This window comes from Lates calcarifer, linkage group LG24 (assembly GCF_001640805.2).
Source record: "Lates calcarifer isolate ASB-BC8 linkage group LG24, TLL_Latcal_v3, whole genome shotgun sequence".
Taxonomy (NCBI): Eukaryota; Metazoa; Chordata; class Actinopteri; family Centropomidae; genus Lates; species Lates calcarifer.
The window spans coordinates 8,012,344-8,031,755 of NC_066856.1; the positions used below are offsets into that span (position 1 = coordinate 8,012,344).

General features: G+C 40.4%; 1 protein-coding gene across 1 annotated transcript in view; it reads left to right on the forward strand.

Moving 5' to 3' along the window:
- The window catches only part of ctnnd2a (catenin (cadherin-associated protein), delta 2a), a 286,657-nt gene that overhangs the window by 186,819 nt on the left and 80,426 nt on the right, over positions 1-19,412 (forward strand). The window contains 1 exon segment of the mRNA XM_051067006.1: positions 11,567-11,699. Within this exon segment, the coding sequence (XP_050922963.1) occupies positions 11,567-11,699 (133 nt within the window).

Here is a 19,412-nt window from a genome sequence, read left to right on the forward strand (position 1 = left end):
AAATGCAGCTGACCATTTTTTATGAGAGCACATTGCCTATCACTGGTTCTTGTGTCAGAGATATTACACAAACACATATCATGACCATTAACATAAATATTGATATCATAATCACAACATTCTAATCCCTCCACCTTTTCCTCTCCTTCCATTATCATCTGCTTTCATACACTGGGATACTCTGTGCACAGAAGTAGTCAAAACATAGTGCTCAATTGTCTTAATCTTTCATTTTACATCATGTTTTATTGTTTTATTCATATTTTGTTACTACTATCTTCTTACTCTTTATGTCATCATCTCCATAGTCACAGCATCATTACCAGCATGTTCTTCGTATTGTCTCGCACAGCTTTCAGCAAATACTGTACTGCTTCTGTTCCTCCGTGCTGTATTATTGCCCCAGTGTGAACTAATGAGAATAGCAGGTGCATAAGCTAATCACTGGTTTATTAGTTTTTCTTCCCTCTTGCGTCACCTTGCTAATTGCACTATCTCGCTCTCACAAACAGGCTGCACACAAGGCAATACTGAAATATTAATATACTCACACCCAAACTCACACGGTGCCCAAGGAGAGTTTAGTCACCTCAAGGTGAACTGTAAGCTAAGTTCAAAATTACCCTGTAATGCCTGGGCAGAGGCGAATCAAAATGAATTATGGAGCCATTTTGGGTTAGATATAGAAGAGCTGCACCGTTGCCTGTTCTTTAAGGGAACTGTTTGGATGGTAGATAGTTTAGAAAAAAGCAGACTAGCAAGATTAACAAAGCAGCACATTTACAATCATTGTTTCAAGGTATTGATGGCTGCAGATATTTAAATCACAGATGAGGGTGGATTACTGAGTGGGCCCACCAACTCCAGTGATCCAAGAAGTCAAGGATCCCCTTAACTAGAGCTCTGTGTGAAGCTATTGTGTTTAATTTGTGTGTATGGTTTTAATGGGTAAAACCCCAATTAGAGGAGTGCATGTGCATGACAAATTTCTTGGTATCAGTGGGAGGCTTTTTATGCAACTGTGCCCAGTGGCTTTTGTTTTATGGTCCACTCACAATCACAGACAAATGCACTGTTAAACACTTTGTGGTGATTACATTTTTAGTGCCATGTTATGTACTGTTTGATCTCCACATGGCCCTCATAACACATCCATGCAATAGACTACCCTGGCACTAACATTCAGACATAAAGCAGATAAACAGCAAAGGATTTTAACAAAGCCCAGTAACTGAGACTGAACACGAAATGCAACCTGTCACTGAAAGCTTTCAGTGGAATAATGCTGTCGTACTCACTCTCTCTCTCTCTCTCTCACACACACACATACCAGACAAAGTGTGTGAAAACTGTCTTGGAAGTAGTAAGATCAGAGAAATCATAGTTTCATAGTTTCATAGTTAAGACAGTTGATGTCTGCAAGTGTGTGTGTGTAATTGTCTAATTGTGTGCAGTATACCCATTACATACTCAACACACTGGAAATGTCTGTCTCTCCTTTCTGTTTCCAGCTCATCTTTTGCTTTTATTTGGAGCTGTGCAGCTTGTCACCTTGGCCTCCTCTTACCCTGCTCTACTGGTGTTTTAGTTTAACTTCCCCTATACCCTTCTCTTTAACATAGCAGAGAAAAAAAAGAAAAAAAAAGAGATAGGGAAAGAAAGAAAAGATGCTGAGGGGGAATTTAGGATTTAATGTGGCGTGTGAAGGATTCACAGGTCTGTACAGGTGTGTGCAAGACAAAAAGGGGGAAAAAATTAAGACAGACGAAGCCAAAAAAAAAAAAAAAAAAAAGTGTGTGTTTGTGTGTGCACGCTTCCGAGTGTGTGCATGTTGTCTGGCAAGTTATCTCTCTTGTTTAGTGTCAGGGCAGGGCTCTGACCTCTACTGTAAATGTCTGGCTCTGTAATGTGAATCTGACAGTTGATGAATGCATTACACGCGTGTGCACATGCGCCCACACACACACACATGCATAGACAGTGCCAATATCTAGCTTGACCTTCAGAGTCACATGGCAGAATAATTCCGGATAATTTGTGGTTACATGATACACATGGGCACACATACTGACAGTGTGGCACCTTCATTAGGGGTGAGGCGTGAAGGTGCAGTTGTTGGTCATATCATGTACACGCACCCACCTACACACACACACACACACACAGACACACGTGTGCAGAGGCTAGCATCCTCATTAACATCATCACAGTAAAAATAGCTCACCTTTCTTGTTTGTCATTTAGAGGCCAGAGCAGACTCGCTGACATGATTGCATCTCAGCTTGCAAATCAAGAGACAATGGGGCAGTAATTTTTCAGCAAGCTCTCCTCCATCCACCAACTTAATCATCTGCCTGCGCTTTGATTGACTGAGTGTAGTGGATGGGGATTTGATTGGTCAATTTGTTCACTTGTGTTGTAACGTGTCAGAAGTTAGAGTGGTTCTTCTCAGCCTTATCGGACGTCATTGCCAGGCATTCTGCTGATGGTAGTTCACTGGTGTCACGGGTGGAGCATAAATTGGAGTTTCCCGTTGAGGTCCACTTATCTTCCGCTTTTCCTTGATGTGAATTTGGATGGTCGATCAACGACAATCAGTACTCCTTGCAGTGAATTATACAATAATACCAAACTATGGCTTTCTTCCTATTTTGGACAAGACTAGAGTACACAAAATATATAATACAATGAGAGTAGCAGCTTGATGAAGTCAATTGTATTACACTGTATCTCTCACCACAGCCACCACTGTTTTTCAATTGGATAGATGTTGTGACAGAACCAGATTATGCATTATTCCTGCTTTGATACAGTAGATTACACAGCTCAATCTTAATGATGGTGGTGTGTGATACATCTTAACGGTCTAGGTCACCTCGGCTTCTATTGGCCCATCTAATGAATGTCTGAGTGTATGTTTCACTGGCCTATTGTTTGGCTGTGTAAACACCCAGTAATTGCACTGTGTAACGGGGGAATAGTGCCACCGGGCTGAAAATTACTGATCAGCAAATGTTGGATAATAGCTGTGTGAATATGTGTGTATTTTTGCCTCTTTGTAGATATGGAAGTGCACGTTTGTGTGTCTTCAATGCATATGGAATATGCAAGGGTGTGCACATGTGTGAGTGCTCTATTGAATGTTTACGTGCATGTGAGTGTGCGTGCCTTTGCTTAGCTACAGTGTGTACTTATTCAGTACCCTGTGTACGTGCATGTGTGCACGCCCTTCGCTGGGTGTGTATATAAATGAACACCTGTCTGTCAGCTTAATGCCGTATTCAATTAGTCCTCCGATTTTGTGTGTTCAGCTAATTGCAAGGCCTAGTGCCGGCGTTTGTGTTTTCCTTACCCTGGCAAATCGCTCCATGGCCCTGCACACTAATGTTCCCCTTCACTGGGCCCCACCCATACCAAACACACATACACATGCACACTCTTAAATGACATTATCTACATTTTAATTTCCAAGCATACGCACTTCTCCAAAGCGAATAGTCAAAAGGGCAAAGAGTAGAAAAGACCAACATTCATAAACTGCTTTAAACTGATGAAGCATTTGGGCAGTAGAGCAGTTCAGCGGAGAGCGATACAGTAGAAGAACAGGAACACTCAAAGATAAAAAGCATCTTATCCTCTTTCCCACAGTGTGTGATTTCTCCTTTGGACTTGACACTTTTTGCATAATCACTCCTCCCAACTAACTCAGGAATTGTACAAGAACTGTAGATGAAGTGTACTTGCCTACTTGAAAATCATATTAAGAAGAAGATTTTAGTGTTTTACGACTAAAGAGCAGATAAAGACAGATGTTTGACCTCATCAAATAATTTTTGGGCTATGTTTCTTCTCAGTAAAAGAATCCTAATTATTTTGCCAGTCAGCTTGAACAGCTTTTCACTAATAATTGTAACTTTACTTAGTGCTTACCTCAATAAATGCAAATAAGTATTTTAACTTCTGCTTCTTTATTCTTTTTACACAACATGGACTTGGTATATATATATATATATATATATATATATATACATAATAATTATATTTATAATGTTTAATAGTATATAATGATTTGACAATGATGTAAAATCTAATTAAATGAATTTCTCAAGTTCTCTTTGAGCTTGCTAATGACATACAGTACATTTCATCACCAGCTCTTTTCCCACCATCATATGTCTCTCTGTCCCATTCAGTGTTAGTCAGTCTCATTCAACACCTCTCATTCTTCTCACTCAGTCCTTTGTTCACTTTTATTCAACCTCCTGAGCCTCCTTTTCCCAGCTGGGGGATGCCATAGAGAAAGCGTATTGATTTTTCTCTTAGTCTGTGTGGTTGCTGCATAGGCTCTGGATGGCAAATCTCCAGACTCATCCAAGAAAGAGAGAGAGAGGCAGTGAGAGAATGAAAAACAGGGATGGTGGTGCAAACAAAAGGAATAAAAGAAGAGTGAGAAAGTCACATGTGGCGTCTCATACTGAAGCGATGAGCCAGAGAAGAGAGCTGATATACCCTTCCTCTGTCCATTCCATTCCGTCATTTCTCTCCTTTGCACTCTCTGCAACACATTCCCTTACTTTTATTCATGGTTTTTCATTTTCTTCTCTCTACTTTTTTTCCTCCTCTCTCTCTTTCTCTGTATGACTTACCTTCTGTGTGGAATTAATACTTGCAGCTCACTTTCCTATTTCCATAGAGAGGTGATCTGTGATTACCAGAGTCATTTCCATTTGCCCATCAGTAAGTGGGGAGTAGTGGGTAAGGAGGAGGAGAGTGATGACAGAAGATGAGGTGTTTTCATTGCAGCTGACTCACTGCAGATTTTTTTTGTCCACAGTTTATTTCTGGATGGGTTTCATCCCTGGCTCCATCCACCCATCCCCGTCTATCCATTTGTCTGCCCTGCTATTACAAGCATCACCCTCTCTCTTCCCCCACCTTTCATTGATCCTCTTTACTGTGGCCGAGATTTGTGTTAAGTCCTTCCAGCCGCAACAGAGTTCCACACAAAGAAATTGTTAGCACAGGGGAAGAGCATGTGCAAAACATGCTATAATATGGCCAAGGACAACACAGAAAATTCTGTGTGGTAGACATTAAATACTGCAGTCATCTGTGAAACATGCAACAACTCCTACAGTTAAATATTTAACTGTAGTTAAATAGTTAAATATTGGACCAATGAACTGGAGACATGATATTGGACATTATTGGACAAAGCCATTTGCCTTGTATGCCCAAATAGCCACCCTGATTTGCTCCTTGTAGCTTTTTATGGAGTCTTAAGGAACAAAACACTGTCAGTAAATGTAATCTGAGTGGCATGCTTTTACCAAAATGTCATTAACTAGTGCTAATTAACTGCATTTGACCATAATATGTATAGGTGACCAGATGTGGCTTTTCCATGTGGCTGTTTGTTTGAATATTCTCAACTGGATCTGGACAAATATACCATCCCAAATGTTAGACTGTTTAAATTAATTTACTTTTATATTCTTTTTCCTTGAAAAAGAAAAAAAAAATTTAGATATACCTGGAATTCCTGCCCATTTCTACCAGCAGTAATCTTCTACTCTTGAGATGAATCCCACTGCACCCTGGCTGTGTGAAAGAAAAGCTTAAAAATTCATTCAAGCATTTGTCAGTAGGGCACAGTGTTGGCTATTTTCCTGGATAGCATCTTAATTAAGTTGCACTTTTAATTAGAGAGACTCTGCACTGCACTTAAAGTCAATGTTTGTGCATCTTCACTTGAATCTTATTTTGGCTGCTGCTAGTCAGAGGAATTGCTGAAGACTTCTTCGTATTGACTTTGCCTTCACCAATGCTCTGTACCCAACCGAGGATAAGTAGTAGAGCACACGTTAACAGGTGCACAGGGAGAGTGATGTGTAAAAACAACACTACACCTAACCTATCTATAAGATGAAAAGGTAAAATATGGTAGAAAATCTATATTGGAGGCAAAGAGAGGATGCACATCCTGAGAAATAAAGCAAAGAAGAGGAAAAAGATGAGTGTGGACTGCTAGGATGATTTAATAGCTAATATACAGTATGAAGTGCACCATTTGGTCCTCTGTCAAAGTCAAACTCTTATTCCAACAGGGACCTTTAATTTAAACAACCACATCGGTCCCTCGACCTTACCCTCAGATATGACCCATAGGAGCATACCAGCAGCAGGCATACTGGACCTCTGTCGTCATGGTAACAGTAAATGCCCCGTAGAAGCTTACCAGCAGCAGGCGTACCAGACACAACAGTCACTGTGTGGTTAGGCTTAGGCATAACAGTTATTTGGTAAGGTTTAGGAAAAGATCATGGTTTGGGATCAAATGAGTACTTCCTTAAGTTTTTAGGACTTTCATGTCATTGTCAGTGTCATGGGTAAAACACACAACATCATTAACACTGGATTATTAACTGTGGTCTCCTGTGTCAAAGACCTGTGGTGTGTAAACTCACCCATCCACCCCATCATCCTCCTGATGTGAACTTTGTCACTCTATTCCATGTCGCCTGTGTAATAACCTGCTTGCACGGATGAGCCATTAAGTTTGTTTTTATTTTTTTCAGGATGACAGTTTTCTTATTCATCTCCTCCAGAGTAATAGAAGAAATGTAATCACCAGTGCAGCAGATTACTTGAATTGCATTTCCTTTCTTTCTGCAGTTCGTCCTGCTTTTTTTCCTCTCCGTTCTCTCACTCTACCTCCCAACTCTCCACCCCCGCACCCGTTTTTCTCACCCCCCGCCTCCCCTTTCTCCCTGCCCCCTCCCTCGATCCCAACACAGTGATGAAGATTGATGTCCAGGTCCTAATTAGCATCTGCTTTTGTATGCACACTGCCAGTCTGTCCATTCCTGACCCTCCGATCAGTTAACAGACATGACAGGTCTTGTCCAATCACATTAAGGCCAGTGGGACAGTCTTCCTGTGTGGAGTTGTCACTCCAGATGCATTGGGCTAGGAGACCCAATTCACATACCCTTGAGTTTTTGAAATCGTGTCTATAATCACGCACCCTGTGAGGTTGTGAAACTGTAAAGTGAGTATTTCCAGTATAACCAAATATCATATCATGTTGTTTTAATAAAGACTTGAGAAGACATTTTACAATGTTCTCCAACACAGTAATATTAATCTACTGATCAAATATTAGATCAAATATGTGGTATTACACGAAATACATGCATGCATAGGCTTTTGTCTTCTGCACAGTACAGGGATTCATCATTTTCCTGTGAATCCTACAAATATATTAAATGATTCTTGCTGAAAATAAAACCTAGCTGTAAATAGTATGAAGTTTAGGCGTAATATAATAAAACTCTTTGACCCTTCTGCACACAAATCACATTTCAGGGTCAGCTACAGAGTACTGAAGCTTGTAGGGATTCACTCTGTTGCTCAAGGGCACCCCAGTAGGATGGCTGCTCATTCAAGATTAACAAGACCTCATATGAAATGACAAGGTCAGTCCATTACCAGTCGATGTCAGTGTTCAAACAGTGGGTTTGACATTTCGTAACTCAAAAATCAGTTCTCCATTTGAAGCATGATCTCATTACTGATGTTACCCAGCTGCCCATTTGTCCAGTTACATGGTGTTTGTATTACTAGTTCTACTGTATTGTATGTCTAGGGACAGGTATAGATAATTCATCGTGACTATGTGCAAGGCCGTTTCCCTCAGCTGCCTTTCTGTGCACTCTTCATGAACATGAGACACTAAACCACATAACCCAATGACCCATTTTTTTCCTCCTGTTTTTTTTTTTTTTTTAAGTTTAGTCGTTATTTATCACATCCTCTGTTACATAATTCATCCATCCACACTTTGCCACTGCCATTTATTTTGTCCATCTGAGTTCAGGGACACAGGGAACATGACAATGAATGATGCAACATGGGGAAAATGTATTGCTGTCACTCATGTATCCCCCCCACCACCACCTTCAGCCTTCCCCTCCCAGGTAGAGGAACTGCAATTGTTCACAGCAGCAATCAACCAATCTGTATGAAAATCAGCTTTGTTAGAACCAGAGCATCGCTGGGTGTGTATCCAATCAGTGGTTTTTCAGATTAGACTATGTTTGTTTTCACACTGTGTGTGTGTGTGTGTGTACATACACTCATCCATCTGTGCCTACTATATATCAGTAGTGGTCATGTTGGGATTTCAGATAGAAGTTCAGATGTCTCATGGGACCTGGACATGAAAAGAGAGATGAAGACAAGTCTTATGAAAAGAAAGAAATCCTTTGATAATCCTTGTATTTTCATGTGTTGTACTGTTCTATCACATTTTGCCTCCCTCTTCGTGCGTGCGTGCGTGTATGTGTGTGTGTGTGTTTGCCTGCATCAAAGCCGCACCATCACACAGCAGTCTTTTCCTCTGTCCCATTTATATCACTCTGTCTCTGCCTCCACCCTCCCTCCTTCCACCTACTCCCTTGCCACCTGCCTTTATTCTCAATATGTCAGACTGCTCTCCTGCCATACCTAGTGTTTCCATTCAAAGTATTTTGCTGCATCACGCCTCTGCATGCCTCAAGAAATGGCGAAGTAACCAGTCTAACCAGGAGCACAGAGCTCTGTGCAGCAGCAGTGCCACCTAATTTATTCTCATACCCACCAGCATGTTGTATCAAGAGTGTGTAGCTCAGGTTTTAAAAAGGTAAGTCAACAAATTCTTCTGTGTGGCAATTATTGCCACACAAGGTATAATATAATAAAGTAACATAAAGAATATGGCACATAAGCGGCAGGATATTGTTCCTCAAAAGCTACGTGGGTATTTAATGTGAGCCTCGCAGTTTTGTTGGCACTGCCTCTTTGATCAGTTTTCCCTTTTGCGGGCTGTATTCCTCTCTGTTTGCATCCCACTGTTTCACATCGTTGGCTTGTCGCCTGGCGGTGCGTCTACCAGGGCTGTGGCTCTCATTAGTACCTGTCTTGACATGACTGGCATCTCATCTAAGGGTTGTTTTCCTCTTTCTCTTTTTTATTTTTTATTTTTACCATCTCCTACCAGCTTCCTCTTGCCCGGTGTACCCACTGTTTTTATTGAACGCTCTGGTTATTTCCTCAGCTCCCCTTCCTCGTTCTCCCTCTGTGTTTCACTCTGTCTCCCTCTTTCTCCCTTGCTCCTGCTCTGTTCCTCTCACTCTGTCTCTCTGTTTCTCTCTACCAAGGGTTTTTAATTAATGGCGAGCCATGATGCTTATCTTATCAGCAGATCACTCTGCTTTCTATTAACTACACTGGCAGAGCTGGGAGGCTGCAGGGGCTGGATGACACACACACACACACTGAAACACATACATACACAACCATGCACATTAACACACTGTCAGATACATACATTTAGACACTGAAGCACAGACACAAATGAATATGAAAACACTTGCAAATGCACACACACAGACAGACACAAACTCACACATAGGCAAACAGTCACTGAGGCAATTGTGTCCACATAAACACACATCATAATACTGTCTTAATCTTGCCAAACACTCACACACATACACACACACACACACACACATAAACAAACAAACTGCCCTGATGGTATCTAGCTGTGTGATTTAAGGAGCGTTGTTTGAGGGTCTCTCCTCCTAAATCCCCTAAATGCCTTGGGAATCCCTCCCTCTTCCTCCCTCTCTCTATCTCTCCTCTGACTCCCTCCTTCAGTCCTGCTTTCTGGCTGAATGAACACTTATCATTCGACAGATAAAGAGCCGTCCACGCTGGAGCTTGCTTTATCTTTGAGAGCCATGTTTACTCCCCGTGAACGCGCTGCTTTTCACAGATGTTTCATAGACCGCATTTGCTAGATCTGACAGAGATGAGAGCGTGGTGTCAAAGCTTCATTTTCTGCTGCAAAAAACTTCACACACACATACACACAGACACAGACATAGCCCTCTACCCCATCAATTTTAACTCCCCAGGCAGGTCAATTGTCCCATATTTACCACATTTTCATGTTTGGTACGACTGAGCTAGGAGGCAAAATAAATCAACATTTTTTTCACGATAGCTTGATGGGGATTACAGTGAGCCGCATGTTGGCACAGAACAGTCAGCATGAAGGCAGAAACAACAAAATCAATCCTCAAACACCACAATCGATGGGAGCCACAAAATTTCAACATAGGTTTTCTTCAGATCACATTGAGAGTTGACAGTTTTCTGAAAGTGCGGAGAGAAAAAGAGAGAGAGAGAAAGTAACAGAGAAACAGTTTATGGAGTGGTTATTGGAGAAAATATTACAGTAGACTGTGGAGACACATACACACACACACACAGTCACCCACACTATCTCACACACTCATAATTTCCTCATTTGGGGGAACGTAGCAAAACAATTATCAGCAGGGGATAATACAATAAAGGAGACCATTTCCTGGGTATTACCAAGGGACAAAACATTTATTTCACTTTGTCCAGTGCGCTCATAGGAGTGTAAACTCCTAATGGTAGAAAGTGTAGAACATAACTCACACCACTCAAACCGCAGACAGCATGCAGGCAGTAGTAATGCTGTGGTGTGCAATTCCTCAAACTTTTTATCCTCTTTTCTAAGCTTACACAGAACAATTTTTGGGCTTTTGTCAATTTGCGGTTGTAATAAAATTCTCTTTAATTGTATTGACTCGTCTGCTTTATTTTTTCACTGCACCAAGATAATGCAGAAAAGAGCTGTTGCCCTTCAGCTTGTCCTTCAACGTGGTAATTTCTAGGATTATCATCTTTACCAGCCACTTTGCCAGCAGACACTGTCATTCTAAACATTCATATTTATAGTCTTTTTGCTCTGCACTTTGCATTTCACATAAAATCACATGCCAGTCAAGCTATGCAGAAAACACTGTGATCTGGTTTTCTTTTCGATCTCCTTTGGAGTCTTTGTAAGTGGCACTTTTGTCTTTGTCAGGCGTGATGGCTACCATTGTCATACCCGAAAACACAGTTTCAAGCTTTTATGAGCTCTCTATGTGTTGAATTATCTTGCCATAAAGAGTTGAAAGGCTTTTAAAGAATCACTGTATTGCTCTTCAAGGAAAACTCAACTGCTCTTGAATTATTTTCAAATACTGTCTGAGCTTTTCCTTGTTGAGTTGTAAAAATGTTCATGGATGCCATCTGCTTAACCTGCTGGCCATCATCTTCACTAGCTCTAATTTAATGTGCCTGTGATGAGAGGAAATGACAATATTTTGGCAAATTGGGCATCCAGTGTGTGATTTGCATCATTTCTGTCTGACTGTGCAGTTAAGCCTGAAAAGCTATCTCTCAAACTCTATGGTTGAAAACAGAATAAAGAGGATTTTGACATGCAAATCTCTCTTTCATGCATACTGTCAGTTTATCTATCTTTGTACTGTATATGCTGTGTACCAATGTAAGTGAATGTTTGTGTATCTGTGGCTCTGGGTATGTTGGGAAGAGACTTTTTTTTATTGGACTACTTTCAGGTGATCTCCTGTATTTTGGCGAGATGCTTTGTTCAGGGGCTGGAGGAATGAAAGTGTCTCTGTCTGTCTGTCTGCAGAGAGTTTGGGTGGAGAGATCCGGAGCTGCCAGAGGTGATCCAGATGTTACAGCACCAGTTCCCATCGGTGCAGTCCAATGCAGCAGCCTACCTACAGCATCTCTGCTTCGGAGACAACAAGATCAAAGCCGAGGTTTGTATCAGTTTGTGTGTGTGTGTGTGTGATCAGTGTTGTTGAGAAGGGAATAATTGTAACTTGGATGATGAAAGCCATAAAAAGGCATGTATTAGGAACAAGTGAATACCTTGTGATGAGTTGCAGTCAGACCAACTCTGCTGTTTTGCATTTTCCTGCCGTAGCTTTCAAGAAATAGTGTGTTAACTAACCAGTTCATGTTCAGCATGATAAAGCTTGCTGCAGTCTCCATCTGTAAGCTGTGCCTTCTATTGAGTTGTGTCTGTAGTGGCAATAAAGTTCAATTAGTCCCAAAGTCATGAGTTTGTCTCTCAAAAGCAATTTTGGAGGGAAGTCCCTTTGGAACTCTCGAATAAACCCTTTAATAAGGCTAGCGGCGCTCTAAAACTATGGCAGTGGCACATGTAGATGCAGTCACACCCAAAACCCCCAGATACACAAAGTCTTTTATTTTTCTCTTTCTCCAGACAACCCTCAACACACACACACACATTTATACACCCATCCCCATCCTATAATACCCTCAGAATCAATTAACCAGTGCATGCAGGCAAGGGCATTCACTTTTTTCCTTCACGAAATTAATTTCAGTCGGTCAATAGCTGCAATTTGATTGACAAGTGATGTGCACATATGCAAACACAATCCTGAAAGCTCAAAATGCAAACTGGGGCGGGCGGGAACAAAATCATTAATATTAACTGGCTTCTATTGCAGGCAATTAAACATGTAAACATCAAGACACTGCTCATTTTCATTCACACAAATCTATTTACCCACACACTCAAACAAAGACATACACATACAAATACAAAAATGCTTTCACTCTTACATAGAAAAAAAAAATCACACTTTATTCCACTCCCACTCCCTCATCCACGCAGCTCTGAAAGACACCTAAGTGTGTCTTTTGTAATGGGTGTAATTATTGCCTCAATGGAGGTGTCCAACAATAGAGAAAATAGCAACCATGCATTGACAGTAGATGCTTTGGCCTGCCTTCATCAGTCTGTGTGATTGTCTCGCTCAGGGCCCAGGGCATTGCTAAACACTGTTTACACAAATTAAATCGGGAAGAGATATCAACCAGACAAAATTGATGCCTCACATCACATCAAATAAAAGCAGGCATTCACATGCATATATCTACATGCACATTGCCACACGTGCATGCACTGACAAAAATTCAGCCTGTGCATTACGATGCAATGAGACACGCACAGAAATGTGCCTTCAACCACATTTCTTAAATAGTTTTTAATGAACAATAAACTTGACAGATGATCACTAAGCCAGATACAGGATATTAGTTTGGTTAGAGACCCTTTTAGAATGAAGCAAGATATTGTGAAACTTTTAGTTTTGCTGTGCTTTTCTACTGTGATGGGAGTAATTAAATTTTTTGTTATGATAAATAGGAATATAATTTGGCCCTTTTATTCATGAAACAAAGCACTGAACCAACTGACACCTATAGTGTTTATGTGTTTGTCTTCTCCATACTAATAGTGCTTCTCTTCAGAGTTCATTTACATTGTTCTTGTCACATTTGAGAAAGAAAATAATTCCTCTGCTTCATCCCCTTTCTTTTGGAGGAGTTTTAAAACTCAGCAGCACCTTTTTACGTACTATGTTTGATCACCCGAATGATGGAGCACATCTCAGAACATCTTAACTCTCACTTATGTCTTTTTCTCAGATCTTCTTTACATCTGTCAGTATTCATAAAATTTCAATCAAAGGAAATTTATAAGAAAGTTTCAGAACAAAATAAACATTTCATGGCCTTCATAACTGAGTCAGTGAATGGTGGTTGTTTTACTATTGATGTTTACTCAGTCTGTGCTACATTTAATAAAAATGTCCTCTTTCATAAGTGAAGCACTTAAGTAGCTTAGTGAATCTTCAAGACTGTGACAGGATTCTTTTTTTTCCTTTCTTTTTTTTAATAGTTGAAGATTATGGATAGGTATGGCTACCTTTGTTCTGTTACAGAGGCTACAAAACATATGCAGGCATATTGAGATAGTAAGAGTACTGTACCATTACAAATTTATACAATCTGTTCGACTTTGATACACACAAAAAATATCTTTAATTAATTATGAGAGGCATATATTAAGATCAGGGTCCTATTCTTCAAATGTGGCTTAATTAATTCAGGCTAACATGCTGTTATCAAGCTAAAATGGTCCTGTCAGTTCTCATCCAGCTAATTTGGTTTGAGGATTGATTTGTCAATCTTGGACAAAGCTGTCTTGCATTCACATTTAAATAAAGGCTAAATGAGTAGAAAGTTGAAACCATGATCAACAGTCATGTGACGTGGGTTAGTGCTGATCATGTGACTGCAGTTGAATTAGGTAGATGTGTCGAGAACCAACATGCACTGGGCTAATAGATTCACCTGACATGAGTCTCATTTATTGCATGTTCCCGTTTTGTTAGTGGCATCATTCGTTCTGCATTGTGCCTCACAATGTTCCCACTGTTTGTAGACTTTGATCACTCCTAAATGAGACCAATGAATGTGATTAGACTACAAGTGATGATGTGTGCATGGCTGGTGAGATTCTCCTGAATGGACACCCAAGAAACAAGCAATGTAAAATGAAAAGCTGCTTTAATTGCATAAACTATTTAATGACGTTTTTGTGTTCAGATGAACCTCTTGGTCATGATCCAGCTAACTGTCAGCAAACCTGCATTTTTGCAGGTTTTGGGCTTAAGAACTTGTTACTTTGACAACAGCTACAGATATATTTAAAAAAGAACTAAAAGAATCCTTGATGGAGTGTGATAATTCAGTGATAATTCTTTCTTCTCACCCACCCATCAACTTCTCAGCCTTGGGCCTGACTGTTACTGTATGAACACACTCAACTGATTCGTTTTAGATCAGTATTATTTTTATTGTTTACGTCACGTAAAGTCTGCACAGGATTATCCATCAGTTGTCCCTGTTGACTTCCATGATGGTTTTGTCAGCAAGATATGTTTAACTTTGCTTGATTGACTCAGGCATTATTCCAGTCAGTCAATAGGGAAGTGTGAAGGGCAAAACTAGGGAAGTTAGTTATAGTTTTATACAGTTAAAAACATGTTAATTTGCGTAAAGGAATTTAAATCAATATATGTAAGGATACAGGGCCGAGTAGTAATTTATTCACGTAACAATGTCAGGATTTGTGGTGCATATAGGAGTCCCTGTCATTGTAATATTTCACAATTAATGTACCTTGTACCTTGTGTCAAATGTGTGATACATTAGGTGTGTCAGATATACATTAGATGTCATACAGCATTTTAGTGATTGTAAATTTTCGCATGCAGTGACATCATCAGAAAGACTCCTTCATGTTCTTCACACTTTACTGTGTTGTTGATTTAATTTAAATAGATAAAATACCCTTTTTCTTCAATCAGTCCACTCTCAATAACCCATAATAAGAAAGTGAAAACATTTTTGAAATTGTACAAAAAATCAAAAACTGAAACTTCTCACTTACAAAAGTAAAGACCCTTTGCTGTGGCACTCCAGGTTATGATCAGGTGCATCCTGTTGGCTTTTATTGTTCTTGGGATGTGTGCAAGTTGACATAGTTTAAAAAGGCATACAGTATATCTGCGAGGCCTGTAGTTCCCACTGCATGTCAGGTCAAAAAACAAAGCTCAAGCAGTTCTCTGTTGACCTTAGTGCAAAGTTATAAAACCATTTATAAAGCACTTTGGAACTTTGAGTGAAAGATGTGTGACTGCTAGCCTGGAGTTCGTTCAAATGGCATTTAAAGGACTGCAAAAACTGCAACACTTTCTGAAGCCACAGTAATGTATTATACACACATTATCATGTTGTTAAACATGTAGAATTGACACTTAATACAATATTTTCTTTATTTTCTTTCACCAAGACTTTATAGATAATGTTCTCTTAAAGGACCAGGTGATCATCTGTGCTCGGAAACAGTTTCCTTTTAGGGGTCACACGTCATAGTTTTTTCCTGCAGCAGCACTGTTCTGCTGCTTCACAGATGTGTCTTGAATTGTTCAGAAAATACCTTTGGTCATATAGGTACCCTCCGAACACTGAGACAAACACAGCTTTGAAGGCTATTCATGTATATTTATATTCATTATTTATTCAACAATGCTTCTCATTCAGAGATGCCATTTAAAAATTTGACACCTAATCTCACAAAATAATAATCACCGCACAACTGAATCAAATGATAATAATTTTAAATGTGTGGCAGGTAATTGAAATCAGTACTTGACATTACTAAAACTCCCTATGTTTTCAGGATATTAGTCTCCTCAAGATTTTTCTGTCTTCAAACTGGATATGTTCAAGGTATAAGCTATGATTTTCCGTGATACCAGAGCTGCTTAGAGGCATACTTATAGCCCTCTTAGCTGTTCTATGCAAAAGTCACAGCTTTAAGTGGCTTATTACTTTGAAGAAAATGACAGTAACAGACCAATGATAGCCTATGTCAGCTACTAAAAAAATGTATTTTTTAAATTGTCAATCACACAAGAATTAAACAAGCATTTGGTTTGCATGAATTGGCTAAAATGAGATTTTCAGTCAAAGAAAACATAGCTTGTGTGAGGTAGGCCATTTCACTTAACATGCAATAAGACAGTAGATGTCAAATATTTGTTATTAACTCTTATCTAAAGACTTTTCCCTTATTTTTAGTCAGACAAACAGACACAGATGGCAGGAGACACACTGAGCAGCTAAATACAACCATAATATGGCTGCTATTCCTCAGTAAGGGGATATTCTGCAGGTGCAAATGTGGGGGTAGGGAGTTGCTACAGAGGCAGATGAGAGAGACAGAGAGATAGAGAGGGAAAGGGAGAGGAGAAAAAGAAAAGAAACAGAAAACAAGAGAAAACTGCCTACTGCTGCTCAGGTGACAAGAATGCAGCCTGCAGTTTGGGAAGCCTGAAGAAGATTTATTAACGTAGCAATTTGTCTGTAGATTGGAGATACGTATGTGCACTTATGTTTTGTGTGTTTGTGGGGTGGGGTCGGTGCTGTGGGGGGTTGGAGGGACCCCCACAGGTACAGACTGCTTGAGGGTTAAGACTTGGTTTTAGGGTTCAACTTACACTTAAGTTAAAGCTCAAGGCTAGGCATTTTACGTATGATGGTTAAGGCTGGAGTAAGGGGCTAGGGAATACATTATGTCAATAAGTGTCCCCATTGGGATGGTGGAACAAAACTGTGTATTCGTGACAGGCCAGATGGAGGTCTGGCCTCAAATTTGACAGCTCATGCAACCCCTATAGGTACGCCACACATCCATGTCAGACTAAAGACTAAAGTTCAGTCACATCAGTAATGCAATTTGAGTAGCAGCCTTGTCGATATCCATTTATCCAACAGACCGGTTGAAGGGAGAGGAACGTGCCCCCTGACTCCATTCCCCTACTGCCCCGTCCTCTCTCTCTCACCAATATGCCTTTTTGTCTTTTACTATATCAGTTACCTTAATTTATCCTCCACACACCATTTTTTACTTTTGCTTCTTTTATTGCAGTTCTTTTATTACCTGCAATATATACAGTAGAGTATCTTGTGGGTACTGGAGACCAGATCAAAATCTATTGCAGTTACAATTAAGGTATATTCTCACTTTTCAGACAGCCAATGAGGTAAAGTCAATACAGTAAAAAATGTGTTCAACAGACATTTGTGTGAGAGATAAAAAATTAAAAAAAAGACTCAGCAAATGATCCAAAGCAAATACTGCATTAAAACTGTGTTTCTCTCCAGTTACAGGGAATACCATATGTACAATCTCTGATGACTATGTAAAATTTTGCATGAGTGTTAAAGCAATAGCATTTTCTATCCTAGTGACAGTTATGTAAGTGTATATGCTGTGTAGTTCATCAGTGACTACTTTAATTAAGAACACATTCATCACTTTAAAAAAAATTGACATAAGCAGGCCTATCCTAAAAAGAGAAAAGGCACCTCCATCAATAATGTATTTTTTCCTGTGTGTCACTTAAGCAAAACTGTAGCTAATCCCTCGCCTCAGGGTTTTCTTATCCTCCAGGTAACCTTAAGAGAATGTGTCTGACGCCTGGTTTGTTCTCTTTGGTTCAGTGGTCTAGAGCGCTGAGAGTTTGTGGGCGCTTTGTAAGTTACTAATCCATCACCCTCTCTGCAACAGTTCCTGTCACTCTCCATAATCTGGCGTCAAAAAGATAGAAATACTCTTCAGAAAATGGGTCCACGTCCATATCAATTGTCATATGTTAGTATCAAACTACCGGGGACCACCTACTCAACAACACATACACATGCATGCTCACCCATTGGGATTGTTAAGCACTTTCTCTATCCCCTGCTGTGAAGAGTAGTGGTTTGTGTTTTTCTCTGTTGCCTTATTCCTCAAACAACAGATTACAGCCTCTAGTATATTTGTCATGGTGGATTCTCACCGGCTGTGAATCTTACTGTTGATACCACTGCAAAATTAGCTGTGTTCCTACCTTAGAAAAATATCAGGTAGCCATAGCTTAATGCCATGTTTGGCCCAGTTTAGAATACTCCAGAGGGAAATGTTAGCCTAGGGCAATGAACGCAATTTGCCAAAGGTTGAAAGGCTTGAGGATGCAGTTAGCGCAAAGCTAAGCATCAGGTAAAAAAAGAGAAAGCCCTTGTGTGTGTGTGTGCCTGCCTGACTGTGCACATGCATGAAAGGTGGAAAGGTTTGACACAGCTTCACTCTGCTCCCGCCCACCTCCCCCACTCACATGCAAGCAGTAATCTGTCTGAAGTGTGTTTCTGATTAGCGTTGACATTCCATATGTGGTGGCTCATGCACACTTGTTAGGCTTCACATGCCGCCATCCCAGGTATGTGTCACCCGTGTAACCCACTGCCAGCTTTTACGCTGTTTCTTAGCACCTCTGATTCCCACAATCCCAGCTGTCACCACTGCTAACTGTTACCACGGCAATACTGTCGCTATGGGTTACCAATAGCCGTGGCCGTCGCGGAACAGCGGGAGACAAAGACAAATCAATCTGCGCTTCTAATCTTCTTTACATGGAATAGAGGAATAGGCGCAGAGGTATTGGCAAGCCTTGTAGGTAGCTCAGAGGCAATACAAAGTAATAGTACTATGGCTTTTATAGAATAACAGATTAAGTGTGACATGAGCATAAAGAGGGAGTGGGGAGAGGAGTAGAGATCAGCATGGTAGAAGGGAAGGGGAGCAGAGGGAGGAGGAGAGGAGCAGAGGTGAGGACTGGAGGGCATAAGAGGGACAGCAAATCAGGTTGAGGAAATTGTGTGGCCAGTGGAGCAAGGTTAGTTTGCCATTCATTGCATCCCTTAATCCATTTTAATTGAATAGATAAGCAAAGTCATTTTGCTCGATAAACTCCTGCTGTGTCATCAAACACCTCCATCCTCTCCCTGCCCTCCATCACTTTCTTATGCTTAATTTTCTCCTTTCACCCCCCGATTCTCTCTCTCTCCCCCTGTCCCGCATCTGTAATCACTATGAGGAAATAAAACTTAACCTGCACTTGTAAGCAAAGAAGTCTATTTATTGTACTTTACCGTTCCTGTCAATCTGTCTGTGTGCTTAGCTCCATCCATCTGGAGCTGCATGATGAAACAGATACTGGGAATTATTTTCTAGCACTTAATGTCCCAGGTCTGGAGGAGAACATGCA